Source organism: Osmerus mordax, chromosome 7 (genome assembly GCF_038355195.1).
Source record: "Osmerus mordax isolate fOsmMor3 chromosome 7, fOsmMor3.pri, whole genome shotgun sequence".
Lineage (NCBI taxonomy): Eukaryota > Metazoa > Chordata > Actinopteri > Osmeriformes > Osmeridae > Osmerus > Osmerus mordax.
The window spans coordinates 20,237,707-20,250,806 of record NC_090056.1 but is presented as its reverse complement, the minus strand read 5'-3'; the positions used below and the strand labels follow the sequence as shown (position 1 = coordinate 20,250,806).

Sequence of the window (13,100 nt, the reverse complement as noted above, 5' to 3'; positions counted from 1 at the left end):
TACACAGTAACGACACCAGGACAGTCATACAGTAACGACACCAGGACAGTCAGCAGGAGCCTGGGTGGACCAGCATGTTTTATTGAAATATAATGAATATAATATTGCTGAAATATAATATTGCTGAAATATAATGAATATAAGGGTGTACATCCATTAGAGCATCAAGACAGCATACCTGAACACATCCTCCAATACAGAACAGCACATGGATGATGAGAAGAGCTGAGGTGTGCCTCTGCCCCTTGTCCCTCCCTCCCTCCCAACCTACCTACCAGCCTCCCCCATCCAGCCTCCCCCATCCAGCCTCCCCCATCCAGCCTCCCCCCTTCCCCTCAAAACCTTCAGCCTCTCTGTGTAGTGGAGCGATATATAGTAGTGTGCAACTGGGGTTAAATAAAGAAATAGCAAAAATAAAAAAGGTACGCCAATAGAAGAGGGGAAAAATAAATATTTTTTGGGCTCCTCTATTGTTTTGCTGTTGCTTGCTGTAGAGTGAATGCAGAGTCATCCTCCTGTCCTCCTGTTCTTCCTCCTGCCTCTTTTAATCTGTTCATCCATGGTTGACCAGCAGGTTCTGAAGAGGAGGAGGAGAGAGAGCGAGAGAGAAAGAGAGAGGGGGAACATAAGAAGGTAGTGTCAATCTAACAGAAGCCTTTTAATATACTTTTCTCTTGGAGAGAGAGGGGGAAAAGAGAGAGAAGGGGAGAAGGGAAAAGAGAGAGAAAAATAAATAAAGAACAAAAGAAAGAACCCAGCGTCTCCAGGATGTGATGTCACCAGGATGTGATGTCACCAGGCAGGCTGCCCAGCCCACTGACCTATACACCAAGGCTCTTAGCAGTGTATGTCAGTCTGAGAGTACTCTATGCGTGTGTGTGTCAGTCTGAGAGTACTCTATGCGTGTGTGTGTGAGAGAGAGAGACGGAGAGAGAGGAGGCGATGTCTATCAAAGGTCAAGTCTGGTAATTGTAGTTATTTAGTAAGACAGTACGAACTTACAGAAAGACAGACACACGAACAGACAGACAAGCAGAAAGAAAGTCCATGTGCAATATTGATCCAGACCAGTGAGGATCCTGTTCTTGGGAGGGATGGGACACTGACCTGAAGCAGTTTGAGGCTAGTATTTGGAGGGATGGGATATTGACTTGTGACAGCATGAGACTGACAGACACCTACACACACACACACACACGCACACCTGCACCCCCTCACACATCCCTCTCTCTTGCCAACACAGACACACACTTCCCCTAACATGCACAATATACCCAAAACACAAACACACCCCCCCCCTCCAGGGAGCTCTAAAGAACAGCAGTTTTGATGCTAACAGGCTTCAGTCCCATTATGATCATGACACAGATCTCCCAAGGTCAGACAACACCGTGACCCCTGACCCCTGGCCAGGGAGGAGAACAAGCCAGGCGACCTATGACCTTACGTGTCCTGGTCTGTTTAGGTGTGATACCGTCACTCGTGAGTTAAGCTAGAAATCATTTATTCAGGCATTTCCCAGGGCATGTCTGAGTTAGCTACCTAGCTTCATATGCTCTCTGGTCAGGCTTGTCTTAGGTTTGTCACTATACAGGGCTTTCAGAGTGGACTGAAAGAGAGAGAGAGCGAAAGAGAGAGAAGAGAGCGAGAGAGGAGAGAGTGAGAAAAAGAAAGGAGAGAGAAAAAGAGTGGGAGTAAGTGAGTCAGAGAGAGAGAGGAGAGGGAGAAAAGAGAGAGACAGAGAGAGAGGAGAGGGAGAAAAGAGAGAGAGCTAGAGAGAGAGGAGAGGGAGAAAAGAGAGAGAGAGAGAGAAAAAGAAGAGTGAGTGAGTGAAAGAAAAGAGAGTGCTTGGAGAGAGGAGAAAGGATTTTCACAATACTGAGGTGACTAAACCAATCAGAACGTCCGAGCCCCCTCCTTCCTCCAGCAGGACCAATCGGTGCTGCTGAGACACGGTCTGCTGTTACAGAAAATAAAAACCCCACTGTTTACTTCTTTCTGCTTTCAAGCCCACAACAGGAAGCAGTGTTATTAAACCGGCCTATCACAGGGAGAATAGCAGCCACTGTGTTACTAAACCGGCCTATCACATGGAGAGAGGCAGCCAGTGTTATTATACCGGCCTATCATTTACATTTACATTTAGTCATTTAGCAGCCGCTCTTATCCAGAGCGACTTACAGTAAGTACAGGGACATTCCCCCGAGGCAAGTAGAGTGAAGTGCCTTGCCCAACGTCATTTTGCACGGCTGGGAATTGAACTGGCAACCTTAAGATTACTAGCCCAACTCCCTCACCGCTCAGCCATCTGACTCCCCTATCACTGGGAGGGTAGCGGTGGGCAGTGTCTGAAAGGTCGTCAAGACATGCCCTACAGGAGCTCTACATTGGGTGTGTCTCTCTCGCTCTCTTTCTCTCTGACTTCTCCTCCTCCATCCATCTCCTGTCTTTCCCCATCACTCCTCTCTCCCTCAATCCCTTCTTGTCCTCTCTCTCTCTCCATCCAATCCATCTCTCCCTTCCTCTCCACCTCTTCCTCAGAGGGGGATGGTAGCCCCCCCCCTCCTAAAGAAGAAAGGTGTCCAAGGTTACCAGCGTACACACACACACACACACACACACACACACACACACACGTACAAACACACCCAGGCGAGCGTCTTCAGATCTCGTGGTAGCTGTGTGTCATCCTTGTCGGCTCAGACTGATTCTCCTGCTCTACCTAGAACATAACACATGTTCGTTACTGTGTCTCCACACACACACACACACACACACACACAATCCAACACACACAAACACAGACACAAGCACACACAAACTACCATTATAAAACCCATCAGTTGCATAAGCTCTGCTATTGGAAGAAAACTTTCTCCAGTTCTGACAAGGTGCTGTTCTGTCTGGAAAAGAATGTCTGGATGACGCCACGGCAACAGCAGAATAATGAGCGTGCGCTGGGATTGGCTGAGCTCCTCGAGCGAGGATCAATGTGTTGTTGTGAAGGAGGGGAATTCAGCCTGTTTATGACGAGACTGACAACAATATAAAGATGGAATCAATACGTCCACTGAGGAAGAGAGTTAAGGAAAGACAGAGGAAAAGAGAGAGGGTGGTGGAGAAGAGAGAGGTAGATGAGAGAGGAGAGAGGAGGGAGAGAGAGAGATGGATAGAGGTAGGGAGATGGAGGAGAGAGAGACAGATAGAGGGAGATGGAGAGAGAGATGGATAGAGGGAAGGAGATGATGGAGGGAGAGAGGTAGATGAGGGAGAGAGAGATGGAGAGCGAGAAGGAGGGGGATAGGAAGAGAGAGAGCAGGGTGTGTAGTCTCTGACAGTCACGCCTGTCTTTCCCCTGCAGTCAGAGTGGAGGGTTCACATCCATATAATTGGCCGGCTTCTCCTCTGTGTGGTGGTGGTGGTGTGTGTGTGTGTGTGTGTGTGTGTGTGTGTGTGTGTGTGTGTGTGTGTGTGTGTGTGTGTGTGTGTGTGTGTGAGCGAGAGAGGAAGTGCGTGTGTGCGTGCGTGCGCGTGTGTGGTCAGATAGCTGGTTATTAGTAGGAGTACCCTAACCTGAAAGATTTTCTCTCCCTCTCTCTTGCTCTCTCTCTCTCCTTTTCTCTCAGTCCATCTCTCTCTCCCTCTCTCTCTCCCTCTCTCTTCTTCCTTCCGTATCTTCTGTCCAGGGGGAAGAGCAGGAGGAGAGCTGAAAGTTGAACGAAGAAACTTTTCGAGAAACTGGATCTAACTGACCACAATCATTCAGAGAAGCTGTGCAGAGAGCATGTCTTCTCTCTCCTCCCTTCTCCTCTCTCTCTCTCCTCCCTTCTCCTCTCTCTCTATCCTCCCTCTTCATCTCGCTCATCTGTCCTTACTCATTTACATTTAGTCATTTAGCAGACGCTCTTATCCAGAGCGACTTACAGTAAGTGCAGGGACATTCCCCCGAGGCAAGTAGGGTGAAGTACCTTGCCCAAGGACACAACGTCATTTTGCACAGCCGGGAATCAAACCAGCAATCTTCTGATTACTATCCCGATCCTCCAACCGCTCAGCCACCTGACTCCACCTCTCTCTCTCTCCATCTCTCTGAACTCATCTTCCCTCCTCACCTCTCCTGCCCTCTGTCCATCTGCCTGCTCTCTCTCTCTCCAGCCCTCTGCTCTCCACCTCTCCTCAGCTCATTTCATAAACACACACACACCTTCATACACACTCACACACCTTCATACACACTCACACACCTTCATACACACTCACACACCTTCATACACACACACCTTCATACACACTCACACACACAGTCAATCTGGGGATTTAAGATCAAAATAACCCTGATGCTGCATCTACAGCAGGGCTCAGCCAATCAGAGAGCAGCGCAAGCTTAACTGACAACATGAAGAACACACGCGTGGTAAGAAAACACACACACACGAACACACACACGACTCAGTGAGTCGCCTCAATGACAGAGGTATAAGAGTAGCGGCAGGAGGGGAGGAGGAATTAACTAGAGGAGTGTGTGAGGTGGATGAGAGGTGGAGGGGAGGTGGAGGAGAGGGGAAGAGAGGTGGAGGGCTGTGTGAGGTGGAGGAGAGGTGGAGGAGAGGTGGAGGGGAGGTGGAGGAGAGGGGAAGAGAGGTGGAGGGCTGTGTGAGGTGGAGGAGAGGTGGAGGAGAGGTGGAGGGGAGGTGGAGGAGAGGGGAGGAGAGGTGGAGGGCTGTGTGAGGTGGAGGAGAGGTGGAGGGGAGGTGGAGGAGAGGGGAGGAGAGGTGGAGGGCTGTGTGAGGTGGAGGAGAGGTGGAGGGGAGGAGAGGTGGATGAGAGGTGGATGAGAGGTGGAGGGGAGGTGGAGGGGAGGTGGAGGGCTGTGTGAGGTGGAGGAGAGGTGGAGGGGAGGAGAGGTGGAGGGCTGTGTGAGGTGGAGGAGAGGTGGATGAGAGGTGGAGGGGAGGAGGTGGAGGAGAGGTGGAGGAGAGGTGGAGGGGAGGAGAGGTGGAGGAGAGGTGGATGAGAGGTGGAGGGGAGGTGGAGGGCTGTGTGAGGTGGAGGAGAAGTGGAGGAGAGGGGAGGAGGTGGAGGGCTGTGTGAGGTGGAGGAGAGGTGGAGAAAGGTTCAGTCTTTATCTCCAGACTCAGTCTATCCCCTCATCTCTCCTTCTCTCTGCTTCTCTCTACCTGTCAGTCCACCTCTCTCTCTCCACCTCCTCATCTCTCTCTCCACCTCCCCATCTCTCTCCACCTCCTCATCTCTCTCCACCTCCCCATCTCTCTCCACCTCCTCATCTCTCTCCACCTCCCCCATCTCTCTCCACCTCCTCATCTCTCTCCACCTCCCCATCTCTCTCTCCACCTCCCCATCTCTCTCCACCTCCCCATCTCTCTCCACCTCCCCATCTCTCTCCACCTCCCCATCTCTCTCCACCTCCTCATCTCTCTCCACCTCCCCATCTCTCTCTCCACCTCCCCATTTCTCTCTCCACCTCCTCACCTCTCTCTCCACCTCCCCATCTCTCTCTCCACCTCTCTACCTCTTTCCCTCTCCATCTCTCTGTCTACCTCCTTATGTATCTCTCTCGCTCTCCATTTCTCCCCAACACACTCCCTCCATCTCGATGTTCTCACTCTCTCCATTAACTGTGTGTCTCCTGGTGTCTCTCTTCCCGACAGTCTGTCTGCAGAGTTAGGTGGAGGTCATCTCCACACTTCTAGAAGAATCTCAGTGTGTAAATGAGCAGGATCAGCCCACACAGGGGGAACCTGCTTCCAGCCCTGCCAGAAGGGACCCACGCATGAACATCTCTCTTAATGTCTCTAGAATTCCCTCTGTCCCATAAACACACAGTGTCTCTCACACAATAATCTTATCATTCTTCATCCTCCTCTCTGTCTCTTTCTCTCTTCCTCCCTCTCTCCCTCTCTTTCGTAGCGTGGTGGAGCGTTGTCAGAGCACTAATAAGCCCTGTCTGGTTCAACTCTTCTGACCCCACCCCAGCCTGGATGGCAACACACACACACACACCTAGGCCCAGATAACAACACTCACACACACACAAACACACACCTAGGCCCAGATAACAACACTCACACACACACACACACCTAGGCCCAGATAACAACACTCACACACACACCTAGGCCCAGATAACAACACACACACACACACCTAGGCCCAGATAACAACACACACACACACACACACACACACACACACACCTAGGCCCAGATAACAACACTCACACACACACCTAGGCCCAGATAACAACACACACACACACACACACACACACACCTAGGCCCAGATAACAACACACACACACACACACACCTAGGCCCAGATAACAACACACACACAGATATGGCTTTCATGTATTTCATTTGAATCAGCTTTATGTCTGTGTGTGTGTGTTTTGATATGGATATGGAGTGAGGAATGTTCTCATCCTAAAGGCCGCTTGATGAATCAATGATCAGCTGTGTGCATCATGGAGACCCAGCTCTGCAGGTCATAACACACACCACAACTTGACTCAAAAGCAAATGAACATGGGAGATAAAGAGACAGAGAGAGAGAGAGAGAGACGAGAGAGAGATGAGAGAGAGATGGAGACAGAGAGATGAGAGAGACGAGAGAGAGATGAGAGAGAGATGGAGACAGAGAGATGAGAGAGAGAGACGAGAGAGAGACAGGCAGAGAGAGAGAGATGAGAGAGACAGACAGAGAGATGAGAGAGACAGAGAGATGAGAGAGAGATGAGAGAGAGACAGGCAGAGAGAGAGAGATGAGAGAGACAGACAGAGAGATGAGAGGAGTGTTGATGTGTTCTCTGTTGTCCTGTGGGTCTGGTGCAGATGAGCATCGCTGCCTCACTGAGCTCTGGTTCACTAACTGTGTGTGTGTGTTATGTATGTCTCTGTCCTTGTGTGTGTGTGTGTCTCTGTCTGTGTGTGTTGCGTGTATGTGTTACTCTGCTTTCAAAGGTTTGTGATTTCAGATCTCTTATCTAGCTGAACTGGTCTGTGGAGGAACTTGGCTGTTGGTTCAGCTCAGTGCAATGAAATCACCACACACCCGTTTAAAGTAAGCATGACTGCAAGCGCATACACACACACACACACACACACACTCGCACACACACAGCAGAGGAGCTGTATTTGGTGTGTGTGTGTCTGATCAAGATCGCTTTAAACTAATAAGAAACCAAGGCTGCCAAACTGAACATCCTTCCCAGCCTGAGTGTTCAAATAACACTGGGAACTTTCTCAAGGAACCAAGGAACCTGGAGCCACAGTTAAAAGGACCCAAGGATTCAGGATCCAAGCTACCTAGATAGCAAGGAGCCACGGAAACAAGAACTCAAAGAGGTAAGTAGCTAACCCTAAAGACATTCAGAAGGCCCGTGGACCAGAACACAGCCCATTATTTATGACGCCCAGAGCTTTGTTTCTGAGTGTCATCAGGGTTGCAGGGTTGGGTTCTAGTCTGTATTGATGGATTCTGAGGGAGAAGGAGGGAGCTGAATACTGGATCACTCCGGAGGTGCGCTGGAGTTTCTCTCTTCATCAAGGCCAGTGTTCAGATGTCTGTAGCTCGAGAGAACAGGAGCCAGCCTGCCAGCCAGCCAGCCTGCCTGCCTGCCTGCCAGCCTGCCTGCCTGCCTGCCTGCCAGCCAGCCAGCCAGCCAGCCAGCCAGCCAGCCAGCCAGCCAGCCACCCTTCCAGCCTGCCAGCCTGCCTGCCTGCCAGCCTGCCAGCCTGCCAGCCAGCCTGCCTGCCAGCCTGCCAGCCTGCTCCAGAACGAGTAGATCTGGCCTGTACAGCTGACTACCCATGAGCTTGTTTTGTGTTTTTGCAAAAGTGCAACATGGGAACAGACATGCAACCAGCTTTGACTAACTGAATGCATGACAGACGACTTCACCAAATGTTATTATGGTATAGATATAGCGTGCACTAGAATGTGTATGGTATAAATATAACTTGCACTAGATCAGGGGTGGGGAACCTTTTTTCTGCCAAGGGCCATTTGGATATTTATAAAATCATTCGGGGGCCGTACAGAATTATCAACTTAAAAATGTGGCTGCTATATTTGGTCAAACATTTAATTAACTCACCCCTAATGTGATGCTCTGCTTCTCTTTGGTGAGGTTTGTGATGTTAGCTGGCACGGATGCAGCCTGCTTTGACTAGGGGTGCATCGAACATTTCTTGGGGGGTATCATGATTACGGAAAGGGATCGTATTATTTTTTATATTGCTTCCATTTTTGAGACTGCTTATCGATCTGAGTGTTAATCAGGCGCGGAGCCATACGTTGTAAACATTCGGGGCTTAGCCCAAACCAAGAACGTATTCTGGGTTTGATTTGCTAGAAAGGAATTCCACATGTAATGCGAGCGCACGAGCGAATTTTTTTGGTACATTGGTACGCAAAGCTGCGCGCCTCCACGGTCCTCTTCCACATATTAAAATAGTGCTGCTGCCAACGAATAATGCACCTAATAATATGGTTCCTGCAGTGCCATGGCGGGCCGGACCAAATGATTGGCCGGACCAAATGACGTTCCCCACCCCTGCACTAGAATGTGTATCCTCTCATAGATAAGTTTAGTGTGGTGTAGATATGCATAGGCTAGAACGTGTGTGCTATGGTAGGTCAGTGTAGGGTAGCGTAGATACGCGTGGTCTAGACTGGACGGTCACCTTCTTGGCGGCGTCGATGCACCGCATGTACTGCTTGGCCAGGTCGGAACAGTGGAGCGTCTGGTCTCTGTTGTCCCTGTAGCACGTCAGAATCTGGGCCTGGAGACTGGTGCATACTGGATCTGTACTACGAGACCTGGGGGGGAGAGAGGGGAGGGGGGAGAGGGGAGAGAGGGGAGGGGGGGAGAGAGAGGAGGAGGGGAGAGGGGGAGGAGAGAGGGAGGAGGGGAGAGAGAGGAGGGGAGAGAGGTGAGGGGAGGAGAGAGGGAGGAGGGGAGAGAGGGGAGGGGGGGAGAGAGGGGAGGGGGGGAGGAGAGAGGGAGGAGGGGAGAGAGGGGAGGGGGGAGAGAGGGGAGGGGGGAGAGAGGGGAGGGGGGAGGAGAGAGGGAGGAGGGGAGAGAGGGGAGGGGGGAGAGAGGGGAGGGGGGAGAGAGGGAGGAGGGGAGAGAGGGAGGAGGGGAGAGAGGGAGGAGGGGAGAGAGGGGAGGGGGGAGAGAGGGGAGGGGGGGAGGAGAGAGGGGGGGAGGAGAGAGGGAGGAGGGAGAGGGGGGAGGGGGGAGAGAGGGGAGGGGGGGAGGAGAGAGGGGGGGAGGAGAGAGGGAGGAGGGAGAGGGGGGAGGGGGGAGAGAGGGAGAAGGTGATAAAGAGAGTTTTGTATTCAGTATAAGAAAACAAATTCCTGCACAAGTGGGGTGTTGGAGCTCTGTGCGTTCAGAAGGAACAGTCCTGATTCAGATGGTTTAACCTCCAGCACATCCCATCTCACAAACACTTTCCAGTTGTTCTGAGAGATGGAACTGTGAAAAACTGTATGTTCAGACTCCACCATGTATACACTCCAGTCCATACTGTCTAGAGCAGGAGTTAGAGGACTGTAAACAGCAGCACACAGCAGACCTGTTTGTAAACACAATATATACATTTATATAGAGGCTTTTTAGGTTGGTTTAGGTACATATCTAAAGGAATCCCTCTGTATAAAGTACAGATATTTGTCTAAAGAATTTAAGGAGTGAAAGTAAAAAGTTGTCAGAAAAATGTATAGTAAAAAAAATAAGTTAAGTACTGATACCAGAAAAATCACTCTACTACACACAATTCACTCATACTTAGGGATGCGTATTGATAAGATTTTAACGATTCCGACTCCTTATCAATTCCTGCTTATCGATTCGATTCCTTATCGATTCTCTTATCGATGTTCCCCTCTACAGCCAACTAGGTCTGTGCGTCCTGCACCCCCCCACACACACACTCGTTCTAAACGAATTTCTCAAACTGGCTTTGACTGGCTCTGAAATGAGCTAATACCTACCACCTCTAGGCCTCTTCAGGCCTCTGTTTTCAAAACAAAATCTAGTCGGAGATAGTAACTTTCAGTTTCCTTGTGTTCAAGCTTGTATTACTCAACACCAGTAGGACTTACAGGGGTACTAACAACAGGGGAAATAACTTCAGTGTCACCTTTCAAAAGAGACCATTGCATGTACTCCAAATGGTTCAACAACAGCTTTCAATGTACTTTGGGTATGTTGTTTAGGCGTTTTCAGGCACATTTAACAGGACTATTAAAAGGTTAAACAATTAAAATGATAAGTTTAATAATGGATTAAAAATCGATATGCTCAGTTTAATAATGCGACACGCGAACGTTTGCTGATAACACACGCCGCCCCGATAACGTGAAATGATCAATAAGATCAATACTAATGAGAGACGAATGCCGGAGCTAAAATGTATGCTTCAAACGACGGGACAGAAGATAACTAGATCGACTACACACAATAAAGGCAAATTGCTTCACACAGTAACAAGTGGTTGTGATCACTTTTGAGCAGTTTAGCTCTACCTTAGATAGTTAGAGATGAAGCGCGAACGTTAGCTGCGCTGCTGCTCATACTACACTTACACATCACTCATACTACACACACACACATCACTCATACTACACACACACACATCACTCATACTACACACACACATATCACTCTACTACACACACATCACTCATACTACACACACACACACACACACATATATCACTCTACTACACACACATCACTCATACTACACACACACACATCACTCATACTACACACACACACACACATCACTCATACTACACACACACACATCACTCTACTACACACACATCACTCATACTACACACACACATATCACACTACTACACACACATCACTCATACTACACACACACATATCACACTACTACACACACATCACTCATACTACACACACACATATCACACTACTACACACACATCACTCATACTACACACACACACACATATCACTCTACTACACACACACATCACTCATACTACACACTCATACTACACACACACACACACACACACACATCACTCATACTACACACACACACACACACACACACACACACACACACACACACACACACACACACACACACACACACACACACACACACACACACACACACACACACACACACACACAGCTGCCCTGCTCTCTCTCTCTGAGGACGGGTTGACACTGGGCTTAATTGAAACCTGGATTAAAAGCTTCGCCTCTGCTTTGACTCCGACGTCACTTTCACCATTTCAATTAAAACACATCAGACATGAACACCCACTCATCTTATCTACTTATGGAGGGGGAGGAGGAGGGAGGGAGGGAGTGGGGGGAGAAAGAGCAAAAGAGACTGATAGAAGAGAGAGAGTTAGAGGGAGGGGGAGAGAAAGATGGAGGAGGGAGAAAGAGAGGGAGAAAGTGTGAGAGATGGACAGAGATGGAGACAGAGAGAGTAAAAGAATGGGGAGGATGAAAGGCAGAGAGACAGATGAGAACTGAATAAACATTCATATAGGCGCTATTTAAGAGATTACATTTTATACTTTATCTACTGTACAAGTAGCTGTCTCATCTCCTTCTCTCTCCTTTCCTTCCTTCTCCTCTCCTCTCCTTCAGTCTCACTCCTCTCCTCTCCCTCAGACTCTCTCCTCTCCTCTCCTCTCCCTCAGTCTCACTCCTCTCCTCTCCCTCAGTCTCACTCCTCTCCTCTCCCTCAGACTCTCTCCTCTCCCTCAGTCTCTCCTCTCCCTCAGTCTCACTCCTCTCCTCTCCCTCAGTCTCACTCCTCTCCTCTCCCTCAGTCTCTCTCCTCTCCCTCAGTCTCACTCCACTCCTCTCCCTCAGTCTCACTCCTCTCCTCTCCCTCAGTCTCACTCCTCTCCTCTCCCTCAGTCTCTCTCCTCTCCCTGTCTTTCAGATAAGGACCTCTCCTTTAATTGAGAGCAAGTGCTGTGTTTCCACCAGGGGGGTTATTAAAGGGATGCCGGGCAGAAAATTGGTTTGCCGTAGTAACAGGAGTCCAGACCCCCTCCACCGAATTAAAGGTGAGGTAGTAAATAAAGTGATATTAACTCAGATCAACTGAGGAGAGAAACAGAGGGTTAGAGAGAGGAGAAGGAGGAGAGGGGGAGAGGGGAAGAGAGAGAGAGATGGAATGAGGGAGAGAGAAGTCAAACAGAAAGAGTAAGAGAGAAAAATTAAAGGGAGAGAAAGAGAGAGAAGAAAAGATAGAGAGAAGAAGAGAAAATCTGTCAGTCTGTGAGTGAGTGAGCAAGGGGTAATTTGGGCATTCTACATCTACAGTTAATTCAATATAAAGCAGTGAGATTAAGGCCTTAATTACGGAACATTGGGATATTTCTTAATCTCCTCAAACAACTGTCGGGCTGTAGAACAAAAGCATCCTTCTGAGCATTCGCACCAGGCAGCACAGCTTAAAGAAACAAACAGAGCACAAACAACAAATAAACAACAAACAAACAGACCTATTTATCAGTACTGAAATGTAAATTCAAGATGGAGTCGTGTACAGTACACATTTAATTCTTTTGCCTTTTATGTTTATTTAGCAGACGCTTTTAGCGACGTAGAAATAGCGCGTATAGGAAGGTCGGCCCTGCCGAGTGCGTAGTTATGGTAAAGTTCGGTGTAGTTGTGGACGCGTCCTTCAGTCCCATTCTCAAACTGGAATACAGTAGGAACTGGTCAATCATAACATTTCATAGTAAGGAGTCAGGTGGCTGAGCGGTGAGAGAATCGGGCTAGTAATCCGAAGGTTGCCAGTTCGATTCCCGGTCATGCCAACTGACGCTGTGTCCTTGGGCAAGGCACTTCACCCTACTTTCCTCTGGGGGAATGTCCCTGTACTTACTGTAAGTCGCTCTGGATAAGAGCGTCTGCTAAATGAATAAATGTAATGTAACATATTTAGTCAGTTAAAACTTTTCATACAATGTTCATAAACAATGACACTAGCTAGCCTAGCTTAATGTTAGCCTAGCGATCTGTAAACAGACTTTAAAGATCCTGTAAAGTAAATTCC

The 13,100-nt window shown here is 49.0% G+C and overlaps 1 protein-coding gene across 4 annotated transcripts in view; it reads right to left on the bottom strand.

The window, feature by feature from the left end:
• Positions 1-329: 329 nt before the first annotated feature.
• chchd6a (coiled-coil-helix-coiled-coil-helix domain containing 6a) overlaps positions 330-13,100 on the bottom strand; it is a 33,921-nt gene continuing 21,150 nt past the window's right edge. For all 4 annotated transcript variants that reach the window (XM_067240371.1, XM_067240374.1, XM_067240373.1 and 1 more), the window contains 2 exons: positions 8,706-8,841; positions 330-577 (listed from right to left, as the gene is read on the bottom strand). In XM_067240371.1, coding sequence (XP_067096472.1) covers positions 554-577; positions 8,706-8,841 — 160 coding nt within the window. In that variant the 3' untranslated portion in view covers positions 330-553. The remainder of the gene's footprint in view (positions 578-8,705; positions 8,842-13,100) is intronic.